Source organism: Astatotilapia calliptera, chromosome 8 (genome assembly GCF_964374335.1).
Source record: "Astatotilapia calliptera chromosome 8, fAstCal68.1, whole genome shotgun sequence".
In the NCBI taxonomy this organism is placed as follows: Eukaryota; Metazoa; Chordata; class Actinopteri; order Cichliformes; family Cichlidae; genus Astatotilapia; species Astatotilapia calliptera.
This window is the reverse complement of record NC_137429.1, coordinates 23,872,030-23,899,112: the sequence shown is the minus strand read 5'-3', so window position 1 is coordinate 23,899,112 and position 27,083 is coordinate 23,872,030. Positions and strand designations below refer to the sequence as shown.

General features: G+C 39.4%; 2 protein-coding genes across 3 annotated transcripts in view; one reads left to right on the top strand and one right to left on the bottom strand.

The window, feature by feature from the left end:
* Window positions 1–869: 869 nt before the first annotated feature.
* LOC113027645 (somatostatin receptor type 2) lies at window positions 870–5,163 on the bottom strand. Its single transcript, XM_026177302.2, has one exon. It carries the CDS (start codon window positions 4,349–4,351, stop codon window positions 3,338–3,340), a length of 1,014 nt encoding a protein of 337 aa, XP_026033087.1. The 5' UTR covers window positions 4,352–5,163; the 3' UTR covers window positions 870–3,337.
* Window positions 5,164–16,893: 11,730 nt separating this feature from the next.
* The window catches only part of slc39a11 (solute carrier family 39, member 11), a 173,742-nt gene continuing 163,552 nt past the window's right edge, over window positions 16,894–27,083 (top strand). For both annotated transcript variants that reach the window (XM_026177301.2, XM_026177300.2), the window contains exons 1-3: window positions 16,894–16,967; window positions 19,744–19,861; window positions 21,972–22,010. In XM_026177301.2, coding sequence (XP_026033086.1) covers window positions 19,754–19,861; window positions 21,972–22,010 — 147 coding nt within the window. In that variant the 5' untranslated portion in view covers window positions 16,894–16,967; window positions 19,744–19,753. The remainder of the gene's footprint in view (window positions 16,968–19,743; window positions 19,862–21,971; window positions 22,011–27,083) is intronic.

The window sequence follows — 27,083 nt, the reverse complement described above, 5'->3', positions numbered from 1 at the left end:
ACCCTAAAGGATACAATCCACAAGAAACAGATGTCTCGTTTATTTAGAACTTTTTCTATATTTAACAATGTTGACAGACAAAATTGACAGGAGAAAAATATTCTTTATTTATTGACCTATTTATTGACTATGCTAGAAATCATGTTAGCACATCTGAATATTTTATTTAGACAACAAAACATCCATTTCAGAAGAAAAAAGCCATCAGCTGTTTATAGTATTGCATTAAAACATTCTCTCTCTCTCTCTCTCTCTCTCTCTATATATATATATATATATATATATATATATATATCTATATATATATATATATATATATATATATATATATATATATATATATATATATATATATATATATATATATATATATATATATATACACACACACATACATTTACGGTAGCCATGCCACCAAACTAATTGAGGACTGTTTTATGCCTTTAGGCCAACTCTGACACACCACTGCTGGTCAAGTCTTTCTTTGCCTTCAGCATTTCAAACATTTTGGCAGAGGTTCATTAGTTCTTAAAACTAAGCCGGCAGATACAAGTGGGTCTCAACAAGCAGGCCTGACATTTACAGGATGCCCTTCGAGGGACGGTTTCGGAGCAGACGGTCAAGTCAAGACGCTCAGTTTGCTTCACCTTAGAGGAGATGGATGAGGCAGAGATGGTGTTTTCGGAAGTGTTTGGAAAAAGATTAATGCTGCTTTTAAAATCAAACCTCGGCGGGGTTTGAAAAATGGTTACATTAACTGGTAAGATGATCGTTACAGAAAAATGTAACAAAACTTGGTGGTGATTATTTTCTTGGCACATAAATATAGTTAAGATACAGAGACTGAAATAAGCTTAGAATCAAGAAAGTTTCAGGCTAATTTTTTTTATTCATATAATTTATTCATTTATAAAACATCAGAAACAGAATGTGTGATTTTCGACTGACATATTAATCTCATTCATACATACTGTATCATTGATGATTTTAAAATGTCTCTTTCTTTATATGTGCAAAAATGCTGCTTCTATGAATGAAGTGGTTGGCTCCTTCTGTGTATCTTCCACAATTTGTGTTTTCATGTTTTCTGGTTAAAGTTGAAGTAAAAGAGGGGGGGGAAAGCACTGTGAGCAAGAGGCGTTATTGTTGTTAACACGTGTTTTTGTTAACTCATAAAATGCATTTCACTAAGTATTCTTGGGATTGCCCAGCGGGAGTGCTTATGGAAAGATGTAGGGAGACAGTTAGCAGCTGGACGGCTTGAAATCTCCTCAGCCTTTCGTGAGCTGATTTGAATCTTTCTGCGGTGTGTTGGTGGCCGCTCTAATCTAACCGCTCTGATGACACGGCCGTGCTGGATTCCTGCACTCGAGTGCCGGGGTAACACATGTAAGCAATGTCTCAGTGTGTCACAGCTGGTGGAGGTTAATGTTAAGAATAGCTGTCAAAAAAATGAACGTTTAAAGACGCATGAAGTTTAAAAGCGGTCAAAGTGAAAGAGAGGTAAAGGGAGGGGGTGTGTGGTTAATCAAAGAATTACTGAGTGAAAGAAGCAATCAGGAAATATCACTGGTGTTCAAAGAAAATCCCCTGTTTTCATGTGTATGCATTTGCAGGATTGATTGGGATTGATAGATTATGCTGGTTTAAAAAATCCTGTTTTTGGATTACATCATAATTCAGACTGAGATGAAGAAACTCTGGAGGTTCCAGGTTTCCACCCAGGAGCGGGGTAAAGCATACATTTCCAGAATGACAAAACACAGAACAAACATTGGAAGTTTTCATATACCACACAGGCGTAATGTTGACTTTATGTAGTGATTTATGCATCTTTCACCTAGTTAAGGGTGTCTTTTTGTATGTCACCATTAAACAGAATAACATAGGTGCTTGCACACAAAAATGCAAGTGCGTGCTCGTGGCCAGCCGAGTAGAAATACATTCATCCGATGCCTTCCTGCATGCACAGCCACTGGGACATAATCCAGCTGTGGGAGATGTGGAGATGCTATTTGCTGAGTGTGTACGTGCATGTATGAGTTGGTGCTGTCAAAAGCATGTGACCCGTGTTATTCTGTTTACACTCCACCTGTCCACACTTCATCCCTGTTGTGCTACATTTTATTAGCTCTGCTGAAAAGCGCTATAGCAGGATGTGCATTAGAGCATTTCGTCTGAATTTTCTGAGCTCTCGGCTGACAAATTATACAACAGGTCTGAGTCAGACAGACACGTGATATTTAAACCAAGAGAGTGGTATGGAAATCATCTACTCACATTTAGTGACAGTGTCTGGTGTTTTCTGTTTTATCTTTATGCTTTTTAAGAAGTGTTTAAGCCTGCATTTGATATAGTGGTGAATAGAATTAACCCTTTAAAGTCGCAGCTCAATGCACAGTCAGAAAGGCATCAAATCCACACACCCAAGGCTACAAGCTTGAGCATAAAATGTACATTTCAAGTGGAGAAGATTGAACAAAAAAATAAAAAAGGGAAATTTGCCAAGCTAGGCCATGTTTGTGAAAAGTGTAAACCCGGTGTATTTTTTGTAGCTGCAATTTACATAAATGCGTCAGATGTAGGCAGTCATAAAGCTCTTGTTTTCCAACAAAGTGATGCTATTATAAAGATACACTCTCTGCACGTGTCTGTGATTGCTCCAGTTCAAACTTGGCTGTCCAGAATGGGCAAAATGGGTTGTTACAGCACATCCAAATTTGTCACAGAAAACCAAAGACGAGAAAACTACAGTGAAACTTGTCCAGTTGTCCTTGTGACGACTAACTTTTGAGTTTTGGGCCATCAGCTTAATGGAATGTTGGAAGAATTTTAACAGTTTGGATGACTGGGTTAAAGCTGTTTCAGGGTTACAGTTGTTACAGTTAGAGATTAGTTCAGCCCAGGGTAGCTGCATTAATGCATTAATGTCAATGAATGCCCACTCAAAGAAAAGCGATTAACATATCTGTGTATGTATGTATGCCTATCCCCCCTACACACAGAGTGGAGCAGTCAGCAGTCCGTCTAGTGCAAACACTGGTAGCAGAGAACAACTTTTAGTCAAAATATGAGAATCGCTCATCCAAATGATCTGAAAGTCAGCACTTCACTTACTCGGGTTGTCAGCAGAAAGCCAGCCAAGTTTAACTCGGATTAGGCAAACAATTGTGGAAATAAACAAAGAATATAGTGGCTGCACATACAGTGATTTCCTAAGTCATTGTAGGTACCTGCAATGCATTATTGGAGTAACTAAAAAGAAAGAAGTCCAAAAGTACCGTGCAGTGCATCATAATAGGAAGGGAATTAAAATGCAGCCAGTATTCGTTTGGCTTTATGGGGTACTGGTGCCATCACACACAACTGTGTCATTTAGGTTCTGCTGGTCAGTGATGCACTGCATGCTGGAAGAAGACTTGGTGATGGGGCAGAGTAGGGTGCGGAAGTGCCTCCTGAAGGTGTCAGAGAGGCAGGCGTAGAGGATGGGGTTCGCGCAGCTCCATGAGTAGGAAAGCAGGACCACAAACTCGAAAGCCCTGTAGAAGGTCACGGCGTAGCTGTTTTGGTATGGAGAACAGAAGTTGAAGGTGTAAAACGGCAGCCAGCACAAACCAAACACAACCACCACCGCGACCACCATTTTGGTGACCTGTTGCTCCAGCTGCTGGCTCTCCAGGGTCACCGCTGAGGTTCGGAGTTTCTGACCCCACAAGGCGAGCAGCATTGCCACGTAGAAACCTGTCATAACTGTAAATGGTAAAGCGAAACCCAAAATAAAGGTGTAAGAGAGGACGCCAAGCCACCGGGCGTCGGAGCCGAGATCCGGCGTACAAAAGCCGTGATCGGTCGAGAAGTGAAGCGCCATCGGGAGGATGGTGAGGAGGGAGAACAGCCAGAGGAGGGATGAAACAATCTTGGCACAGCGTGGGGTCCTCCAACGGGCAAAGCGAAGTGGCTCCACCAGCGCCATGTAGCGGTCGATGCTCATCACCGTCAGGCAGAAGACGCTGGTGAACTGATTGATGCCGTCCAGCACCATGACAGCTTTGCACGCCACATCTCCAAAAATCCAGCGGTTCATGAAATTCTGACTCGCTATAAAGGGAAGACCAACCATGAATAGTCCATCGGCCAGCGCAAGGTTGAAAATGTACACTGTGGTTGAAGAGGACAGCTTGTCAAACTTTAAAATGGCGACGATAACGAGCGCGTTTCCAGCTAGCCCCATGACCCAAACCACCAGGTAGAGAAAGGCCATCGTGATGCCGAAACCATCTAGATTTCCCTCCCAGTAAAATTCCCGATCCACTAAGGACTGATTGTAGTCATATAAAAATGAGGCATTCATTGTGACTCCAAAGGCTGATCAGAAAAGGAACACAAGGGCACAAAAGTGACACTTCGAACAGTCACTGCGGAGGGTGGATGAAAATCTCAGCTTCTGTTTAAATTCCTCTGCACGCAGTTCAAGAGTCACCTCTTGACTCTCTGCTGTGGAGGTTCTCAGAGGGCGATGAGTAAACAACTCAACCGAAAGAGAAAAAAAAAAATCAAACTTCCAGACTTGAGAAGTGCCAGGTTTCAGAAACTCATCAACTCCCCTCTTCCAGTTAGTCGTTACTTCCTTTTATCCTCTGGCACAAATAACTGCAAAAGTTTATTCCTTTGTGGTGGAGACGGCACGCGGCTCCCTCACATCACACACTAGCATGAAACAGTGGTGTGCAGCAGTGTGGAAACAAGCAGGACAGCAGCTCACACACTTGCCTGACCACTCTTTCTCCCTGGGAGCCCTTTTATATCTCTTCCACCCCTCACTGTGCTGGGAGTGTGCCACCTCCCCCCCCTTCCTCCCCTGGTTCATCACTCTCCAAAGATTGTGATAAACTCCAGCTTGGCTCTGCCTCCCCCGGTTCCTCTGCTGTAATGCTGTTTCCAAGGTAAACCCATGCTCCCATCTGCTACAATACTTTTGTTTTAATAACTTTTTTTTCTGTCTTCACTCCCTCTTCATTTCTATTTACCTCACCAACCCCTCCCCCCTTCCACCATCTATTTTATCCACCTCTCTTTTCTGCCTGCACAGTTCAGCGGGGGAGGGGGGTCACACGAGCAAAACCTAAACAAGCAAAGATAATAACAACCAGCTCGTTGCCTGCGGCCATCCACCTCTGCAACCCAGACCGAGTAAATCTGCCGACAGGAAACAGAAATCAGGGCTTTTGTTTTTTGACATTTGACACGGGATGCTGCAACTTCTTTTTTCCCTTTCTTTATCCTATTTCTATGCTCCTCCAACCCTTTTTCAAACTACGTAGAAGTGGGAAAAAGGTGACAATGAAAAAAAAGTAAGAAAAGGTGGTGAAGAGAAAGAGGTAGGAGGACAAGGCAGAGGTCGGCAGAAGAGTACTGACCTTTGTTCTGTTGTGGTTCAGCCACGCATAGCTGAAATAACCCTTTGAAATTCCTCCAGCACGTTGCGCCACCTACCATCAACACCAGAACCGGATTTCAATCAAAACTAGACAAGGACACTTATCAGCTCATCTATCAGCTCATTCGTCAGATTTCCCCTGAGATTTCTCCGAGACGTACCGCCTGTCTGTCGTTTAAACTGGTTCCAATTAACTGCAGAAAAAATGCTTTTGTTGTTTGAACTCATGATTAGGTTCTGGCTTAATGTCTCCCCAGAGACTGGCACTTCACAGAACAAAGCCTCCCTCTACGCCCCGACCAAAGCCTTCTGCCTTCTTAAAAAAACACCCCTTGTTTCAACGGTGCTAAATTTGGAGACGTTTGACAGGGTCGTATTTCACAAGCTGCGTTTCACTGACATGTTTAAGCGGACATGTTGACATCCGTGTCCACGTGCGACAGCGCTATCTACAGCAAAAGGATAAGTCACGAGGAAACAGATGAATGTCAGCCCTCGCACGGGTAAACTCGAGGTTAAAGGCCACTTCACCATTTATCAGAAAAGCTTCGAAAACTCTGTTTCGTTTTATTTTCCTCCTAAATCTTTCTTTTTCCCATCTTACACAACTGTCATGCACTTACTGTAACACATGTTACTTCCACTCTCATGTCTCACATGAATCTTCCTTCTAGGACTTACCTTTTACTGTGATATTTCAAAAAAGGAACCCTTTTCCCAGTCTTGTTTGAAAATGTGTGTGAAACTATTACTCACCCCCCACTATGACAGTGGCTTCTCACTGTGTCTTTGAGTGTAGCGTGGACCTGTAAACACTTTTGCCCTCCAACCAGGTTGAACAAAGCGCCCTGTTCTGCAACACGTTCTCATCAGAACGCGTAACACACCGACCAATGTCACAAAATCGTCAGTGCATTGCGCATTCGGCAGCATGAGAGCCGGTTGGAATGAATCTCTAAATGTGTTTTATGTACAGATCCTGAATCGCTTTGGAAAACACTACGTGATAGGGTTAAGGTTAGGGTTGAGGTTGGAGTGGACGACTGGAGCCTCTGCTCTGGGAGTGTGTTATCACCGTGAACGCCTATCTTTTGGATTCAATTGAGAAGCCAGAGGGTTTTATAAGGACATGGAAGAGTACCCTTTGCGTTATTATTGCGCCTAGGGTCGTGACAAATCATCGGTGCGTTACGCATTGGGAATGATAATGCTCTGTCTTCTGGACTTTCTTCATAGTTCACTCCAGATGCCTGATGCATAAACTCTGTGCAGAGTCACAGCTGTGTGTGTAAGCACAAACGCACACAGACACACTCACATTCTTTTCATCAAATTGATAAAAGCCTTGCATACTCATGCTCTTCATTTAAAAATCTCAGCCGCTGTAGAAAGGCACGCACTGGCAAAGACGTGATTTTTTTTTTTTTACATCCATCTTTAGCAGCAAATTAGTCTGGATCTCAGAGCAGTAAAAGACTACTGAAGCACAATTTTTTTTTTTAAATGAAAGTGAGGAAAAGAAAAAAATGTTAAATTTAGTCATCTCAGTTTAGGATGAGAGCAGAAGAAAAACTGCTGAATGGAGACAGAAAATCATTGTAGGATTACTAATGAGAAGCAAAGCACCATCCATATGTGTGACTAATCAGACAGATTTACAAAATGAAGTGGAGGATTATAATTATTTATTAAGCAGTTTGTAGATTCAAATTTTTACCTTTTAATATAGGTGAGTAATAGCAAAAAAAGTGTTCACATAATCATAATAGGCCACAAGTGATTTAGCAAGTGTCTTATTTAGTAATTGAATAGTTATGATACTCACCCCACATTTACTCCCATTGAGGGACGTCACCTTAAACAATACTTCTAATGCCTTTCAATACTAAACTTAAGATTATTTTTTTTTAGTACCATAGGAATCATAAGCAGTGTATGTGCAGAGGTTGCAGTTCTGAACTTGATGACAACAGCATATCTCCTTACATTCTGAAGAAGAAGCATTTCTACAAGAACAGGAAAAACTACAAATGGCACACAAAACTACATGTGGAAGAAAGCAGCTAGTTCAGTCACTCATTGATTAGAATGGCAGAAAGTGTTGAATAAATACTTTACGTTGTTATCCTGAAATGCACATTCACATTTTTGAGACATTTTTCTGGCGTTGCTGATGTGAAACTAAAGTCAGAATTCTGAGATAAAAGAATTCCGAGAAAAACGTCAGAATTCTAACGCAAATATTTTGCCAGTGATATACTGATGATTGATTAGCACATATTATCAGGATATAATGAGAAGTCTGTGAAGGTTCTGAGTCATCCAGGTCATCGTAGTCAAAGGAGCTTGCAAAGAAAAGCGTCTGGACTTCTGAAGAAGAAGCTTCTCGGATGAGAGGTGAAACTTCTTCAAGCAACTTGAAGAAGTCCAGACGCTTTTCTTTGCAAGCTCCTTTGATATAATGAGAAGATAACTTTAGATTTTCAGAAATTTAATAATGAAGGAAACTGTTACACAAATCTAACTGTATGAAAGTTACCAAACTCATTCATGTTTATCACATAAATCAGGACTATCTGTAGTGATCAGTCAGGCTGAAGAAGTCACTTGGATGAGTGATGAAATGCTTTTCCCAAGTCCAAATGAAAAGAATCAGCTTTCTGGGATCCATCGGGCAGTTTGCCAAAGTAAAAGGTGAAGGTTAAGTAGTCACGGGACTACCAGCAGCTGCAGGAGTTAGCATGTGTGAATAGTGAATATGTTGCGCTAATCTGGCAGACATCAAAACATTTTATGCAATCTATGAACAGCTTGACCTGCTGTTAGCACAAAAATACATCCTCTGTGGGCTTTGTATATCTTCAGCAAATCTGATGGTAGCTCTCAGTCAAATTGGTGGCATCCATACTCTGAGTATCGTGGCTCTTTGCTCAAAATTCCATGTGGGTTCATTTTCTGTGCGCAAGCAACAGGCGGACAAATGTTCCACGGAGCCGTGCTGCTAGAGTTACTAAAAAAGACTCAAATAAAGCACAGAGACCATCTGCAGCGTGCATGCAAGATCTAATTATTCCAGTAAACTATGAGTCAGACAGTGTTACTGCATTTTTTACATTGTTATTTCATAAGACAATAAGTAAAAACTCTTACAGATGGAATAGCATGCTGCACCAAATACTTTCAGCATGCTTGGAAAAGAGAGGAAGCCAATAGAAAAATCTGGAAACTCCACATGATTTATTGTCTTGTTTATTGTTTGTGAGTACCAGGATATGTTCATCCTGCTTTTGTTTCCCAGAAACAATGACTAAACATCTAGCGTCATTGACGAGTTATGTAAATCTGTAGCTTTTGTAATTGCAACATAGAAATTTAAAATATTTGAGGGAATATTAGTCAGGGGCTTATCTTGTCTAGGGCAGCATTTTGAGAGTTCTTTCCTAAAACGTGGTGATTTGAACTATTCCCATTCCCGTTTTCACACGCAAAACTACCCTAGAAATACCTGGCATGCTGTCTCTTTGGCATGTTACCAATATGGAGTGTTTTGAAGTCATTTTAGCATAAAAACTGAAGAGATCAAACACCTCAGAAGGAAAACTGAGTATTTGATGTCAGTTCTTGAGAATCGAAGAACGATGGCTGCTTTCTTTGACAGCCATCTTGCACAACAGATGTTTGATCATCCTGAAAGAACCGAAATTAGTGGACAAGGAGTAACAAGGCCTTTAAAAAGATAACAACCCACCTGAGACACAGGACATCATGCATTTGTTTGATGAAGAGCTCATGGCCTCGACTTTCCACTACAAGCCTGTTTGCATATTAAATTATGATGTTTTGCCACATATATAGCTTTTGTAACTGGGTCTTTAGTTTGTTTCTAATAATAATGGATTATTTTTGCATTAACTAAATCATTCCACAATGCAACCACATGACAGTTAATAAGTAACAGCAGAACCCTAGACATGCACACACAGTACTAAATGTAATGTAACATACTGAAGTGAACTTTATCAGCTGATGATTTCCAACATCGCAAAGTTACTGAGTTTTATCAACTGCCAGCACTGAAAGAAAAAAATGCATCCCTCAACTAACAGGCTAATAAAACAAGATGGTTAAAGCTTTAAATGCCTGAGCCCCCACTGGGGTTGTTAAATACTGGAAAACAAAAAAAACACATAGGGTCCTCTTAATTGTCAATTTACGTGGTTTGGTGGGTATGAAACATAAAAGAGCAAGACTGATGACTGATCCGTTAATAATTCACATCACAGTGAGAAGCGTTATATGGTCAGGGATTTGGCGCTCACGGAAGATTTTAAGAAATTCTGTACTAAAAAGCACAAAAACCCCAATCAAAGGTCAGCTTACCTGGGAATTCCCAGAGATGAGAGTGGCAACTTAAAGGAAAAGCAACATCAACATAATCTGTTTCTTTTCAGAAAAGCAAAGATCCCAACATTAATTAAGGCAGAGGTAGCAAACATGAAGCCGGGTGACCAGCATTGGCTCAACAAAGACTGCAATCACATCACAATGGACGGCATTGAAAGATGTCAGGGATGGCAAAAAGTATACGACTTTTAAATGTTTTTTCATAAACACCTTTGTCCTACTGATTAAGATCTCCCCAAAGACATTTAAAGTACAATAATAAAGTAATAGAGAAACAATTAAATGACAGAAAAGCTCCTGTTTTTTCACTATCTGCTTAGAAATGTCTGTTTTTTCACATTAATCATAATAATAAATAAAACAAATGAATAAATAAAAAATATTTAAAAATAAAATAAGTGATTTTGTATGATTTAAAAAATAACTTTCCGCTGAATACTTACAGGACAATTTGTGAGACTTTTATTTTGTAATTTTCCACATCTATTACTTACAATTTAAGCCCCAAGAGTCATGCTGGCAGATTTCTTTCAGTAACACCATTCCTTTATCATGCAGAAAAACTGAGGCACACTGTTGAAATTGCACTTCTTTTTCTTACATTTAGATATCTCTGGGATTGAATGTGCAGTTAAACTACTCTACTATGACAGAAATGGGAGTTTGGTCTGTCCCATTTAAAATGATGTGAAATTAGTTTGAAATTCATGAATTAAGACATTTGGAGCCTTCAGAAGTGACAGCACAGTACACAGTTAAAGAAAGTGTTTATTACCAGTAAACATCCTGCATCTGCAAACATTATTTTGCATATGATAGATTTTAACATTCCATTTGGTTGGGTTGTTTTTAAGTTAATTCATTAAAAATTGTATCCACTTTTTGTTCCATTTACTGATGTTTTGTAGGTAGAAAGTTCATTTTTGACCCTTTTTTACAAAATATCGCTAAATACAGAATACATGAAGCCTTTAAATTAGACCACAAACTCACCGGGAAAATGTTTACCGAGTCGAGAACTTAAGCGAGAAGTTGATTTGTTGTCTCGTGACTTTCACTTGAGCCTCTTGCAGCTAGCTTGTTACACATCTCTGACCTTTTAAGAAAGTATCAATCTTGGTCAAGCCATGACTGATGAAGATTAGAATTGTGCCATTAAGATGGACAAAAAGACCTTAGTGTGCACCTGTGCATTCAGGTGCCAAACCTCAATTCCTGAGTCCTATTCAAACCCAGGCTACAGGGTTGACATTTGAACTCTATCCAGGAAATTTTAAATAAAACCTCGGACCAAAAAATAGATGTTCCTCAAGACTTACATCCAAGGTCATATATAAAGTTTTGTTACTGATATTGTCATCTCTTTAACTTAACTATATACGTGTATTTATACACACAAGCCTGCTTAATTCACTTTCTGAACATCTTTATCTTGTTTTTTTTCTAAAAAGACTAAATTGACGGCACGTCAACAAGAAAACCAACTAGACATAACTACTTGATTCTTCCACTTTATATTTGGGTGAATGTGACAGACTGCATATCAGTTTGACATAAATACCATGATCTCACCAGCAGGTTTGCTTTGACTTTGGCATTTTGGATAAAAAAATCTATTTTTCTGAAGCCTGACATGACAAGACATGCAGTGGATTTGACTAAGAAGCTGACAACAACATGCATTTTATCAATCATATGATTGTAATTCCTTCCTCTAAATAGGACCGTGAGTTATGAGATGAACATAATGCTTGACTGAAACTTGTCATGGAGACATCAAACTCACTTTGAAAATGGTTCCTGTGGTTAGAAATCACACAAGTTCTTTTCAAACTGTCCAACTTGCATTTGTGTAGCAACTTGTTATGCAAGTTTCACTTTTCAAGGGAGCATTAATCTAATTTTAGGGCATTTCTGAGTAAGATTAGACTCAGTTTTGAATTGCACCATTGGACTAAGACACACAAAAAGTCTTCAGTGGGCAGCAGTATATTGGCATGCCATCTTTGATTCCCTAACCAGTAATTAAACCCAAGCTGATGCACTGAGTGAGCTGCATTATAGCCATTAGCCCATCAGGGACCCACTACATCAGTGCTTTGAGTACCCTAAATGACTGACTTTTCAAAAGCACTGAATCACTTGAGGAAGTGTTAAACAAAATTTGTGACCATCAAATAACTGGTTTTCAGGGTTAACATCAAGAACAATTTTAACAGATAGTTTTATCCTTGATATGTCTTTAACTTATAGTTGTTAACCTTTTGAAGAAAACATTGAATGTTGTGGAGCTGTCCAACTCACAGAAACACATGAATCCACTGTCTTACACATACTCAAGATATGAGGACTGAGGAATATTAGTCTCAGCATTAATTTCTGCCCACTCATGAGTGGGTATCAGTATAGTGCCAAGCATCACTCTCTGACTGGGAATTGAGCCTGGGCAGCAGCGATGAGAGCACCAAATCCTATTGAGTAGAGGATCAGGGACCAACTAAATAAGTGTTTTGAATATCAGAAATTGCTGATGTTTTGAATGTACTCAATCGCTGGCTGATTCCTGGGTTCTGATGATGGTTCTGAATCCCCACTTTAGCACTTTTGCTGCAGCTTTCTCCTCATTCTTAAATTGGAAAAATGCACATGGACCCAGTAGCAGTACACAGCCATGCCCTAAAGTATACCCTGCTTTATTATTCACTTTGCTTGAAGTAAGGCCATGGTTTAATAAATGGGCATAATTCTTTGTTCAATAAGGCTTGAAACTAAAGACTGAGACCACAAATGCACTGGGAAACAAATCAAGTAAGAAGTTGATTCATTTCCCCAAAGACTTTTGTAATCCTATAATCTTAGGTCTTTTTGCAGCCATCCAAGCCAAAATGTCAGTGTTCTGCCAGATAAAAAGGTGCATGGAATGAAAATCTATTTAATTAACTGAAACCTCATTTGTGAAAAAGCTTTAAGAAAGAAAGAAATGATCAAAGAACTGAAGAAGGCTCCAACACTTTAATAGAAGTTAGCATGCTGCTGTCTAACTACTGCCTGTGTTCTAAATCCCCAGAAACTAAACATGTTAGACCTCTTTGACTTTACAAATGACACTTTTTGCTAAATTATTGAATCGGCCAATCACAAGGCAGAAATTTGGCTTGTTTAAGCATGTAGTCATGGATCAAGATGATTGAAGTGACTTTGAATGTGACATGGTTGTTGGTGCCAGACAGGCTAGTCTGAGTATTTGAGAAAATGACAGAGTCCACCAGTGTTGGTCAAGTTACTTGAAAAAAGTAATCAGTAACTAATTACTGATTACTTCGCTAAAAAAGTAATCCCGTTACTTTACTGATTACTTATTTTCAAAAGTAATTAATTACCTAGTTACTTAGTTACTTTTTAAAAACATGATTTACAACCTGAATAGGTGATAAAGCGATAGATCTTTCAGCCCAATTCTACTTTTTCTACATAATCCATCATACAAAATGTAATCAAATGGAAAAGTCTCTTTTTAAAACTTGTTTTATTAGTTTTCATCTTTTAACTTCATGCATCAAGCAAAAATGTAATTATATGCAACATTCGCTGACTGGAAGAAATTTGTTTAACATTTAAACCTATTTTCTGCACATTCCAGCACATAAAATAAAATATTTTTTTGTGTTTACACTCAGTCTTTCAAATAAATGCAAGTGAAACACAGCAGAAAATAAATAAAATCAAAGACTCAGCGGTCCTGTTGCTCTATTTTCACCTGTATAGCAGGTGGAGGTTTGCCCTGGTGCAGGTGAGCCGCAGCGCTCAGTAGAAGAATCCACGAGTTTGTCTGTGAATTTCACATTCCAGCGGCAGCGCACTCGGTGCTTGCTTGGAAGTTAAGGGTTTTTTTCACTGTAAAAAGAAGTTTTCTTCCCACGCAATGAACAGCGGACACTAATGTTTTTGTCACTTTTTACAGAATCAAACTCAAAGTAAGGTCAGTATTTCCACGCTTTAAACGCTGCACGCTCATACTCTCCCGCACTCGATATATTATCTTTTGTTGATCTGCACACAGCTGTTGCCACGAACGTCGCACTTGCTTACGTCATTGTTATGAGACACTCTGGCAAAAAAATCACGGTTTTAGTAACACAGTAACGCAGCGTGCTTACGGGAAAGTAACAGTAATCTAATTAACTTTTTTGCAATAGTAATCCCTTACTTTACTCGTTACTTGAAAAAAGTAATTGGATTACAGTAACGCATCACTTGTAACGCGTTACTGTAATATCTGGTGTCCACACAGCAATCTATAGAGTTTACATGGAATCTTCTGAAAAAGAGAAATTATCCAGTGAGTGGGAATTCTCTGAAGGAAAATGTCTTGTTGATGCCATAGGTCAGTGGACAATGGTCTTTGGTATCACGCCTTCCAATAAGCATTGAGCTATTAGGAACGCAAGTATACAGAACAGCATCTCACACAACACATTAAACTTAGGCTACATCAGCAGAAGACCACACCTGGTCCTAAAAAAAAAAAAAGGAAAAAAAAACAAACCTGGTCCTAAGAATAGGTATTTGAGGCTATAATTCACAGTGACTCATCAAATTGGACAATAGAAGTTTGGATAAACATTGTCTGGTTTGACAAGTCTCATGTTCAGCTGTGACGCTCAGATGGTAGCTTAAGAATTTGGTGCAAACAACAAGAAGGTGTGGATCCATCCTGCCTTGTTCAGGCTGCTGCTGGTGTTGTACAGGGTGGGCCATTTATAGGGATACATGGGAATGGTTGGTGATATTAAAGTCATGTTTGTGGCACATTAGTATACGTGAGGGGGCAAACTCCTCAAGATGGGTGGTGACCATGGTGGACATTTAGAAGTCGGCCATCTTGGATACAACTTTTGTTTTTTCAATAGGAAGAGGGCCATGTGACACATCAAACTTATTGGTAATGTCACAAGAAAAACAATGGTGTGCTTGGTTTCAATGTAACTTTATTGTTTCACGAGTTATTTACAAGTTTCTCTTTGTTCACAGCCATTGACATGTCGAAGAGGTTAACACGTGAGGAGCGGATCAAAACTGTGTTGATATCTGGTGAACGCAGTAACCGGGTCATTGCAGCAGATTTCAATGCAAGACACCCTACGAGACCACCCATCTCCCATGCTACAGTTAGCAAACTGCTCGCTAAGTTTCGTGAAACTGGTTCAGTGTTGGATTTGCCAAAATGTGGACGCAAGAAAACTGTCACTAATGAAGAAACATCTGTGGCTGTCCTAGCTTCATTCAGCAAGAGCCCACAGCGTAGCACTCGCCACATGTCACTGGAGACTGGCATTAGTCGAACATCCCTTCGGCGGATATTAGCTACTTACAAATGGCACCCTGACAAACTCCAGCTACTGCAGCATCTCAACGAGGATGACCCAGATCGGCGCACAGAATTTGCAGAATGGGCAAAACAAAAATTGGAACAGGACCCTCAGTTCGCGCAGAAGATTTTGTTCAGTGATGAGGCAAACTTTTATGTGAATGGTGAAGTTAACAAACAAAACCACCGCTATTGGTCTGACACTAACCCACATTGGATGGATCCCTCCAAGACTGTTGGAACAACAAAAGTGATGGTTTGGTGTGGTATATGGGGTACAACGATAGTGGGTCCATTCTTCATCAATGGAAACCTCAAGGCCACTGGATATTTGAAATTGCTACATGATGATGTGTTTCCCTCTTTATGCACTGAAGCTGGCACGTTCCCTGAGTTTTTCCAGCAGGATGGTGCACCACCACATTATGGGTGCCAGGACCGAGCATTCCAAGATGAACAGTTTCCTGGAAAGTGGATTGGTCGTCGTGGGCCAGTTGAATGGCCCCCAAAGTCTCCCGATCTGACCCCCTTAGACTTTTATCTTTGGGGTCATCTGAAGGCAATTGTCTATGGTGTGAAGATACGAGATGTGCAGCACCTGAAACTACGGATACTGGATGCCTGTGCTGGCATTTCTCCTGCGGTGTTGCTATCAGTGTGTGAAGAGTGGAAGAAGAGGGTTGCATTGACAATCCAACACAATGGGCAGCACATTGAACACATTTTATAAGTGGTCAGAAACTTGTAAATAACTCATGAAAGAATAAAGTTACATTGAAACCAAGCACACCATTGTTTTTCTTGTGACATTACCAATAAGTTTGATGTGTCACATGGCCCTCTTCCTATTGAAAAAACAAAAGTTGTATCCAAGATGGCCGACTTCTAAATGGCCACCATGGTCACCACCCATCTTGAGGAGTTTGCCCCCTCACATATACTAATGTGCCACAAACAGGACTTTAATATCACCAACCATTCCCATGTTATTACGGTGTATCCATATAAATGGCCCACCCTCTACTATCGAGGTATTTTATGGCACATTCGGGGCTTTTTAGCACAAACCTAAATGCCACAGCCTACCTATTATTGCCATCTTTGAATGGTTGCTTCCAGCTGCATAATGTTGCAAAGCTCAAATCATCTCAGTGTGTTTTCTTGAACACATACGAAAGTGAGTTCATTGCACTAAAAAAACCCTCCAATAGAGAGCGTCTTCATGATGTGGTGGAATGAGTTCTCAGCAAAATCTCAGAGGAATCCAACTTCAGTGTATGCCAGGCACACACAAGGCAGTTCTGAAAACAAAAGGGGGCCAAAAGAGCGAGTGTCTATCCCACCAGTGTGAGAAAACTCCTTGCCTATATGACCTACAAAAAAGCGGATAGTTTGAATCAGTCAATTACAAACAAAAAACAATGCACAGATTACATTTGGAAGGTTAAATTTAAAATATTCTCCTGAAATATTTATATTCGTATTTTCAGCACTTAAGTCAGTGGTTTATAAATAAAGTTGGCTTAAATTTTAAATAAATTAATAAATAAATACGTAATACTACTACTAATAATAACAAAAAAAATCATAATAAAAAAATAATAATAATATTGATGATAATGAACGCTGTCTTCGATTACTACTGTTAAAGTTGATGGCCAATAGCCTGCGAGCAGAGGCGGGGCTAATAGAGTCATAGACACGTGTACTAGGAAGTAGGAAGTAAATACAGAGCACTCGGAGTGCTGCTGGAAAGAAGTGAGTAAACCTGAAAGACTTATAAAGAAATTAGCGATACAATAGATTTAGGATAAAATTGAACTGTGCCGAATTCATTACTTTCGCTTCACAATACCAGAAACAGCGTGTTTTGGAAATATGACACTGATATTTTTAAAAACAAAGCGAATATTTTAAGAGAGCCGGCTTGCTTTCATTTACCTCTGTTTTCTGTAATCTGCACTTTGTGCTCCTCACGTGTATTGGTATTTAAAACTCGATTCGCCAGAAGGTCTCCACGAAGACCGGTTATATCGCAGAACAGAGCAAAGGAAAAGGAAAAGACGAGAAAATGAAAAAATAGTTAACAGCTGTTGACAAGAGTCAGCTGTCATTTAAAGCTGATTGTATACGCACACGAAAGGAATACGTTTAACTTTACGCTCCAAAATGAATCCACCCGTACGAGGCGAATATTTTTCCTATGTGCTCCTCTCTTGTTCATTGTAACACTACCAGGGTTTTACTGCTGCAGTCTCACATAGTCTGACAGTATTGTTGGCACACCTGCCAGTTACAGAGACCTGGGCACAAATGTTTAGGAGCTCTAGCCGACATGTTTTCATGATCAGGCTTTTTTCTTTCATCCTTTCTTCAATAGTTAGATATGACAAAAAGCAACGTGTATAACACAGAGAATAGTTTTTATAGACAGCATCATACCTTTCTGGGGAAAATTTTTAAAGTAGCCATCCCAATCATTCTTTTCATTAACTCATGGGTGTCAAAAATAAGGTCCAGGGGCCAGAATCAGCCCACCAAAGACTCCAATCTACCCACTGGATGGGTTTGGAAAATATAATGGAGGGCATATGTGTTTGACTTTTAGCTGTACAGCTTTTTCTAATGATAAAGACCTCCTCCATGACCATTCACACTACACCAACGTAAACAACTAATAGGTAAACAATTGAATAACAGAAAGTTCCTGTTTTTTCACGATCTACTATAGAAATTTACGATTTCTGTTGTGGGTTCACCTTAAAAAGGAGCAAAGCAAAATAAAACAAAACACAAAAAGACATTCAATTACAAAAAAATAAAGTTTTATAATCACAGGACAGTCTGTGCAGTGAAGTAAGAACTTTTTATCTAATTCAAATATTCATTAAAAGGTCAAAGTAAACTTTATTGTCATCTCTGCTATATACAGTACAGTATATAGAGAGACGAGATGACGAGGCTCCAGTTACAGCAGTGCAAAAAACCCCCAACAATAAATATAGGAAGAGTAAGAAGTAAATATACACTTTAAGACTGAGGTAAGGGGAGTAAATATACACTTTAAGACTGAGGTAAGGGGAGTAAATATACACTTTAAGCTAAAAAGGATCAATAACAATCTAACTTTACAATTTGAAATTGAGATTTAAAATGACCTTGAAGACCTTAAAGTGACCTCAATTTAAGCTCAAAGCAACATTTTTTTTTATTGTTGAAATGACATATAATATTAAAATATCTCAGGTATTAAACGTTTGATTAGATGTGTGCTTAAACCTATTTGCAAGAGTTTAAATTGTGTGGTCCACTTACATCTAAAGTGGGCTATATGTGGCCCACGATGTAAAACGTGTCTTATATAAAATGGAAAATGAAGAACAATTTAAAAAAATTAAGCTTTTTTTAAAAGGATAATGTGTATTTTATAATTTAATTGTGTGTCCTTTCACATACACATGCACACACGGCTCCACCTGTGTACACCCGAATTATCTTGCTTGTCATTTTGCTGAATGTTGTCTTAACAACTTTAAAGTGAACTGCAGTGTCTTCATCTTGAATTGCTTGAACAAAAAAAGAAGAAGAAAAAAGAACAAAATAGGCAGTTTCCATAAAGGTTGCATATGCCTGTTTTTTTTACCCTCTGTTGTTTGATATTTCCCCTTCTACTTGTTTCATTCATTTTGGAAGTAGTGCAAATACAGCAGTTAGCTGTAGACTAATTTCTTTAGCAGTGGAGGTGAGAAAGGAGCAGATAACAAAAAGGAGGACTGCATTTTACACTTTATATTATTTTGTTATGATAAATATATATATACATGTCTTGATGATCTGAAAGTTTAAGAGATCTCTTTTTCATCTGTGCCTTGGATGGGTCCCCAAATGTGGTGGGCCCTGACTGCACATTGGATAATGTGGTTTAAATTGTATTGGAAGGTAGAGACAGAGCAAAGTGCCTTGAGAAGATAAAACTAAATTGAATTGAATAAGTTGAATTGACCACAAGGGGCTGAACTTTTCAGGCAGATATTGGGCTTACCAAAAGTTAACAGGCTTATTATCAGACAGAGCTTATAGGCACTCATATTTAAATAAAAGTTTTACTAACAACTACTACTAACTGATTTCACTGGAATTTAAAAAGTGAATATTGTATATTAACATGAAAATCATTTGGTGTGTTGATGATTGAAACCCTAGGACGGCAGTGATAATAATCATAGTGCAGCAATAGAAAAAAGAAATCCAGGATGTTAAAATGCAAAGCAAACAGGATTTGAAACATCTTTTTGTTCCACTGTGTGCTGAAAAAACAAGGTGTGAGGCGTGAGTCAGTCACACGAGGGCTGTGCATTAGCATGTGTGTTGGCTTAAGAGGAGTCTTGTTGCCTTGTAGGATTACCTGAAAGCAGCCTTTTTTGTTTTACTCTAGTTTTCAAAGTCTTTCTGCAGTCTTTCTGTCGCCTATCTTTTTGAAAATAAAGTCGATGTGCACGGGCTAACTTTTAGTGTGGCCGTGTTGTTTGTTTAGGTCTGTCACTATGCTAGAAGGCTACAGCCCTGTGACCCAGGCCCTGCTGGGGACTCTGTTCACATGGGGTCTGACTGCTGCCGGAGCTGCTCTGGTGTTCATCTTCTCCAGCCGACAGGTAATGAGTGTCACTCTGAGCTCCAGGAATCGCTCTTCTAAAGAAATACTAGCAAATTATTTGGTGAGCTAGAGTTTTCCACTCATGAACTTAGTGTGACCTGGTCAATTTACAGTTGCCTACATTTGGTGACAAATTTTAGAATTTATAATTTTTATATATTTTTTTTAATCTGAAAGAACGGTGCTATCTCAAATGAATCTACTACTTTTCTCTTATTTTGAAAGTTTGGTTGCTGCAAGCCAGCTAGACAGGGCCCTTCCATGTCTCATGTTTTCTCTGTTTGCTGGCAGCTCCTACAAAAACAAAGAGTTCCTACCAGGGCCACTTGAGACTGGCTCTACAAGTGGGTAAATCACCATAGACTCCCATGTTGAAATGTCCAACTAAACAGCATTCAAAAGCAACACAACTAAAAAGCAACATTAAAAAACCCCAAACACTACAAAAGCTAAAAAAAGCAGAAGTGTTTCTGGGGATACAATAATGTGACAGAACAGACATTTTTGTTCCTATTTTCATTGTATTTCATTTAATGTCCTTGTGTTTTATGTGATTCTGCAGCATTTTTCTATTTGCGGATATTTTCAGTCTGTTTGATCTCTCAGGGCCACCGTAACAATCTGCGTTTTTGAATACAGCTAGTTTTTAGGTTCCTTCTGTTTTTCTTTCTTGCTTCTGTTCTACATAACAGATCAAGTCGAGTGAATTCATTAGAATTCAAATTTAAAATGATAAACTAGCTGGTAGAAATAACCTTAAAAGTGACTTTTTATTTTTATACTTTCAGTACATTTCAAAGCCTGCACTTCAAATTTTTCTTTAACAAAAGGTTCTATACTTCTGTAGTTCTTAAGTTATGGACATGTGAAGTTTTGCTACTAGTCAGGCTTAACGTTTGCAGTGTTTCTGATAGGCAGCAATCACCTCAGCTAAATATGAGTCACTGCTGTCTCATCTATGCTTGTGCTGTTGGTGTCTTTTATAACATTTTCACTTAATTATCTTATTCAGTGTTGATTAGCGCTAATCAGCAGATATGTGTGTCTGTGGTTGGCATCCATGCTGGATTTTAACTCAGCACGCCACTCTCTCATCCACGTGTAGTAATTTATGGTGGAAAATTCAATAATGTTAAGAGTTTAAAATGAATGCATTGCAGCCAGGTCAATTTTTAATTTATTAGCGGCAGATATTCGCTGTTTGCTGAGCTATCAGTGCCAGCATTTATAGTGGTCGTCAAATGAAATAAAAAAAATTAAGACTAGATGGAGGAAGCAGTCTTAACCCATTAAATGAGTATCGATGTTGAATAGTTTGTCCATCAGAGAGAGGAAAAGCCACTCTGCTACTTCCCTGTTGACAGCACACATATTTGGAATCGCACAATTTCAAAAAACCAGCTGATCTAAGTAAAGTCAGGCAGAGCACAAGTGAGTAAATAAATAACCACAGGTAACACATTTTAGGAGAATCTGTTTATGTTTTGTATGTCAAAAAAAAAAAATGTTGGTGGATATATTCCAAGATCACATTTTTAAATCACCAAATATCTGCATGTGTATTGGTCTTAAAAACCCGATATCAGTCTTTTCTAACACACAGTCTCATACATGTGTGTTCTGCTTGGATATCAGCTGCATTCAATTACAGCACAGCTGGACTTTTTGTGACAAAATTATTTGTAGATGTGGAATGGATACACACAGTTGAATAATTTATTTATGTGTTGGTGTGTTCACCATCACCCGACAGCTCACCACATATAGAATTTAAGTCTATGTGGACACACAGTGAGAAAATCCAGAACACTTTAGCAGCTAGTGATGTCAATATTTGTTTCTGCAACCTTTAAGTGATATGATAAACCGTAAATTTATTCAGCTAAATCGCAGAGAAATGAATCAGAAAGCATGAAAACACTGTGCAAAACCTGCACACTGTTTGATGTATTTTTACCATTTCTGACTCCGGTAACACATGCCCATTTTGCCGAGTTAAGTCGATGGTGAGGAATGCACTGAACTGCTGGCTCTTCCACTGTCAGGGTTACTACGATATCGATTTCCCTGCCTCACTCACAATCTCTCTTCTTGTCTGCCCTTTTCAGAAGCGCATCTTGGATGGAAGTTTAGGCTTTGCAGCTGGGGTGAGTAAGGTTTCATTTGAGCTGAACCACATACTCACACATACATTGCTATGAGGTGATTGGCTTTTAAACGTTCCACTGCAGCAAGGCAAGTTTCCTCCTCATAGAGAGAAACTCTGACACATCCAGCTGCCATGTCGTTTCATTAAAAATCTGAGAGAAGTGTTCCCCTGCAGGTATCACCCTACAACTGAAAATGCATCCCCTTAACAGCACTGTCACTCATTCAATTACGATGTTTAAATCCCTGCAGTACGAGCAGTTTATAGATATAGATCACATATATCAGCTGGCCTTGTTGGGATGAGTGGATCGATACTATCATTAGCAGTGTTGGTGTTGGTATCAGATTTATAATAGCATGATGAGATTGATACTTTGGTTTCAGTTTCTTCTCTTTACATTTAGTACTGAGAAAATAGACGTCACTCCTTGTTTTGAGGTTTCTCACGTAATGTCATGCACACTTTGTCTAAAGCTGTCTGCCATATTGGACGTCATCTAACCAGTGGTTGCTAGGTAAATGACTGGTTGGCAGTGGTTCCTGGAGGCGGCACTCAGTCAAAGCTCTCACTCATCACATGAAATTCGAATCCCGGTGACCTCAACCTCAAGGTCAAAAGTCAGGTTTTCTGAAAATCTTGTGAATGCGATAACTTTAGAACAAGGTGATGTAGGATTTTGATACCAGAGGTGTATCTACTTGGAGGCTGACAGTTTCATTATGGCTCAGATAGCAGCTGGCCTCCGTTTGTAGACGCATTTGTTACTTCCATTCAAACTACAGCTAAATTCCTCCACCTAAAGCATTCACAAGACAATTTTTGCCAACTTGTTTGGAAATACGCATTTTCCCGCGACAGATGGTTGCTGGGGGTGGGCGGGGGGTGTCACTGACCAGTCTGTAGGCCTGTATTACTGGAGCCTTAGAAATCATCTTCTCAGCGCCTGCCATCAACCTCCAGCAACCACTCTCAACCTGTTGGGGAAAAACACATTTTTCCCTGACGACTGCTGGTTGGCAGGTGGTCATAGATTGGCCTCTGGGCCTGTGTGGCTTGGCCCTTATTCACTTGGTCTTATATTGTCACCATGATTGTTATACATCTGAAAATGGTTGAGAAGTTGATGTCACATGGCTGGTGTTCACATGTTGGCATACTTTGCTCCTCCTCCTCCCGTCCTTCACGTGAAGCAGCCGCACTGAGCAGACACATGTAGGCTGCAGTGAGAGAGAGTGATGGCAGAGAGAAAGAGGAACGTCATGTGGAGATATTTTACAGCTCTAAATGAAAACACTGCAAACTGAGATGTGTGGAGAAAGGCTATTTGCTACTGTGGCCGCACACCAGTTTACACAAACACATGAAAAACTGTGGAAAAAAGACTGCTCCAATCAGCAAATGACAAACAAAGTAAAAGGAAAATCCCTCAGACACATCCAGACCCCAGCACAGAGACAGAGGGGACAGGTACAGTCCTTTTAGAGAGGCAAAGAATATCCTCCTACAGTGATAAAGCAATGTTTCTGTAACTTTTCACCATTAGTTAATGTTCATTTTCATATTATTATTGAGAACTATAACCTACAGACAACCTATATATCCAAACAACCCCAATTCCAAAAAGTTGGGATGCTGTGTGAAAAAAAAAAAAAAAAAAAAAAAAAAAAAAAAATATATATATATATATATATATATATATATATATATATATATATATATATATATATATATATATATATATATATATATATATATATATATATATATATAAATAAAAGCAGCTGGATAGCGTAGTGGTTTGACTACACGCCTTTGGAACAGAGGATCGCAAGTTCGATTCCTGCCTGGGGCGTCTGTATCCAGTAAGGGTCCTAAGGCTAGACCCCCTATGCTAAGCAAGCCTACCGCAGACATGAGCGAGACAGATAAATATGAAGGCATGCCGGCTCGGACGTCGCCCGGATCAACAAGGTCCGCGTCAGGTGTTGAGGAACCAGGGCACCCTGACGAAAAGTGGGCTACTGGAACAAGAAGGCATCGGTGGGCAAGAGACGAAAACAGGGCGTTGTTGGAATGCTACTACGCAAGTAACCCCGGCGGAAGGGGCTACATGAATAGGATGAGGGACCTATGGATTCTTCGATACCCAACATCCACAATGACGGCGAAACAACTAGTAGCTCAGTGTTCCAACATTCGAAAGAAGGGACTGCTCTCACAGCTAGAGATTGACGAGGTACAACACAAATGCTACGGCAAGGAGGAGTCAGGACGCCAAGTCAGGGGGGAGATATCATCACCCCCACCCGAGATTGGGTACATAGCCCCAAGTGCGATAGGAGAAGGATCGTTGAGTGCGAGAGGAACTGACCTGAAAAATAGGATCATGGCCAAGCTTGAAACCTGGATCCCGCGTAGCCGGTTACCAAGATTACGTGAAGTTCCCTCAGAAGGTCTGCTAGATGATGTTAATGCAGCACTATGGGCAATACCTACAACCACGATTACCGACACTAACAAGCTGATCTACAATACGGCAACAGTGATCAGTGAGATGCTTGGCTACAAGTTGAACAGCGACAAGGGGCAGTACCCTCCATGGAGAAGGAGGCTAGAGGGCAAGATCAAAGTAGTACGGAGGGAGGTTAGCCAACTAACGGAGTTGCAGAAAGGTGCGACAAATAAGGTGCCTAAGAAATACAGCAAGCTGTCCATACCTGAGGCCTTGGAAACTGCCAAGCAAAGACTCACAGCCTTGGCCAGCCGCTTGAGGAGGTACACCAGAGAGATAGAAGGCAGGAGAATAAACCAGCTGTTCTCCACAGAACCAGCTAATGTGTAGCTTCCCCACTTCTTTTAACTACACTCCCTAAATGTCTGGGAACTGTGGAGACGAGTTTATGGTATTTATGGTATTGTTTATGCCATAAACTGTTATTTTTAGACCAGTGATTTTCAGTCAGTTATGTAATGTCATATTAGTATGCTTTATTTAGTAACTATATTGTTCAACTGCAACTTCTGTCTAATCACTTATGTTTTGATTAGTAACTGGCTACAGTGAATAATTTTATACATTTATTTTGCAATTTAATTAAATGGCTACGCGCACCTAGTCATATTACACAGTTGTTATATATTGATGAGTGGAACTTTAAATAAATTAGAACCTCACTGTTTGTTTCCACAAATTCCTTCTTGCACAAAAAGTAATGATTATACGCTGTTACTAATGGTGTCTGTGTAGACACACCACCCATTCTTTGAAAATCACTGCAGCTCCAGCTTGTTCTTTTTAACGCTGTGCACCGATGAACTTTTTAATTAAGTGCTCCAGCTTGAAAGTGTGAGGTAAAGTGCAGGATCAGATGGATGTAAGCCAAAAGAGCTGTAGTACTGGCTGCAAAAGATCTTTTATTCTTTTTTAAAATCTAACAAAACCAAAGATAACCAAAACTAGTAACAACGTTTCTATTTTTCTTTGATTTACATGAATGCTGTGTTTCATCTCATAGTGTTTGGTCTCTTCTTTTCTTTTAAATATCTTTGTTTGAATTGTAGTCCGTCTGCTCCTCCTCTGCAAAAGTTACCTCATTACTCCACATTAAAAATTAAAAGCACATATACCATTTCAGTAGACAAGGAGCCTTCTTTTTTTTCCTTAGGCTTTTATTGTGAAACACGCAGGAAGATGTCATGGAAAACACAAACTGTATATAAGATTTACATTCGAATTCAGATTCATCTGCCATGACAACTGGTTACTATTTGGTGTCCTTTATTTTGCCACTATAGAGAGAGAGAGCAGCCATCCTACATGTAAAGAGTGGAAAAAAGGGAAGCGTTAATTTTCAGGGAGAGCAGTGAGATGTGAGGAATATGTAGTGGACAAACAGGCATGAGACAGATGGATGTGAGGCTGGGAGACAGATGACTTTATGATCTATTCATAAAGTCATTCTAACATTTGATCTTGTGCGCAGTAATAGTTGACTAATGCATGCAAACTAGCCACTGCGGTTACGTAACGAACAACAACTCATCTGTCATCAGTGTGGTCTGATACTATTTCACCCCAAACAAGGTGAAATGATAAATTTGAGTCAAGCATTGCAAATAGCCGACACATACTTGTGGAATCTCTGTTTCTTTCTCTTTTTGAATAAGACTGGGACCTTAATTGCAATCCCTCCAACTGGTTCAGAGCTTGTTGTTAATTACGAGCTCAGATGAGTGAGCTGATAAGATGAATGCCAAATGATGAGAGATTGTCCACGCTTCTTTGAGAAAGATAGATCCAATCTCGGCCCCCACCTCCTTTATCTTCATTTTGGTCTTAACAGCTTTTCAATTACTTCGCGGGCTTAGCTGTTGCTCTTATACATTCTAATGAAATGGCTCATAAGGAGAAAAGAGCCGAGGGCTGCTTCAAACATTTGCTGAACTTCTTTGCAATTATGGGAACTGAAATCTTTTTAAAATATGTTTTTCACAGCGTAACTTTTGGCTTATTGGTGAGATAGTGTTACAATCTATCCAGTCCTCTTATTTTTCTTTGCATAATTCACATTTTTTAATAATATAGTTTTGATAAGAAACACAGTTTTATTCTGGATGTGCCACACTTAGCTTAGATTTGAGGCACTGTAGCTATCTGTTTGGTTCAAATGAATACATTAGACTTTGCAGTCAACAACTTACAGAAGAAATATAAAAGTTTTTATCCCTGTTTGTATTATAAGATGAACGGATGGAGCAAGAAAGTATTTTTTTTCCACATCTTCGGATTTTGCCACATGTGAGGTTTAGAGCTGCATTTGGCTTTTATCAGAACAAATTAAACTCTTCAGCTATTTAGAAAAGCAAAATGAGTGGAGCTGGAAGGCAGGATGGGACTCTTCTCTTATGATTTTCAAAGAAGACAAGGCTTGGATTGCTTTTTGGCTGTGCGGAGAGGGAAGTAAGGTCAATCCATTTTAAAGTAGGGAAGCAGATACAGTGGGAGGGAATGTTACACAGCATTAAGTGATGGCAGTTCAGTGGAAATGAATTGTTATCTGTCTTTAAA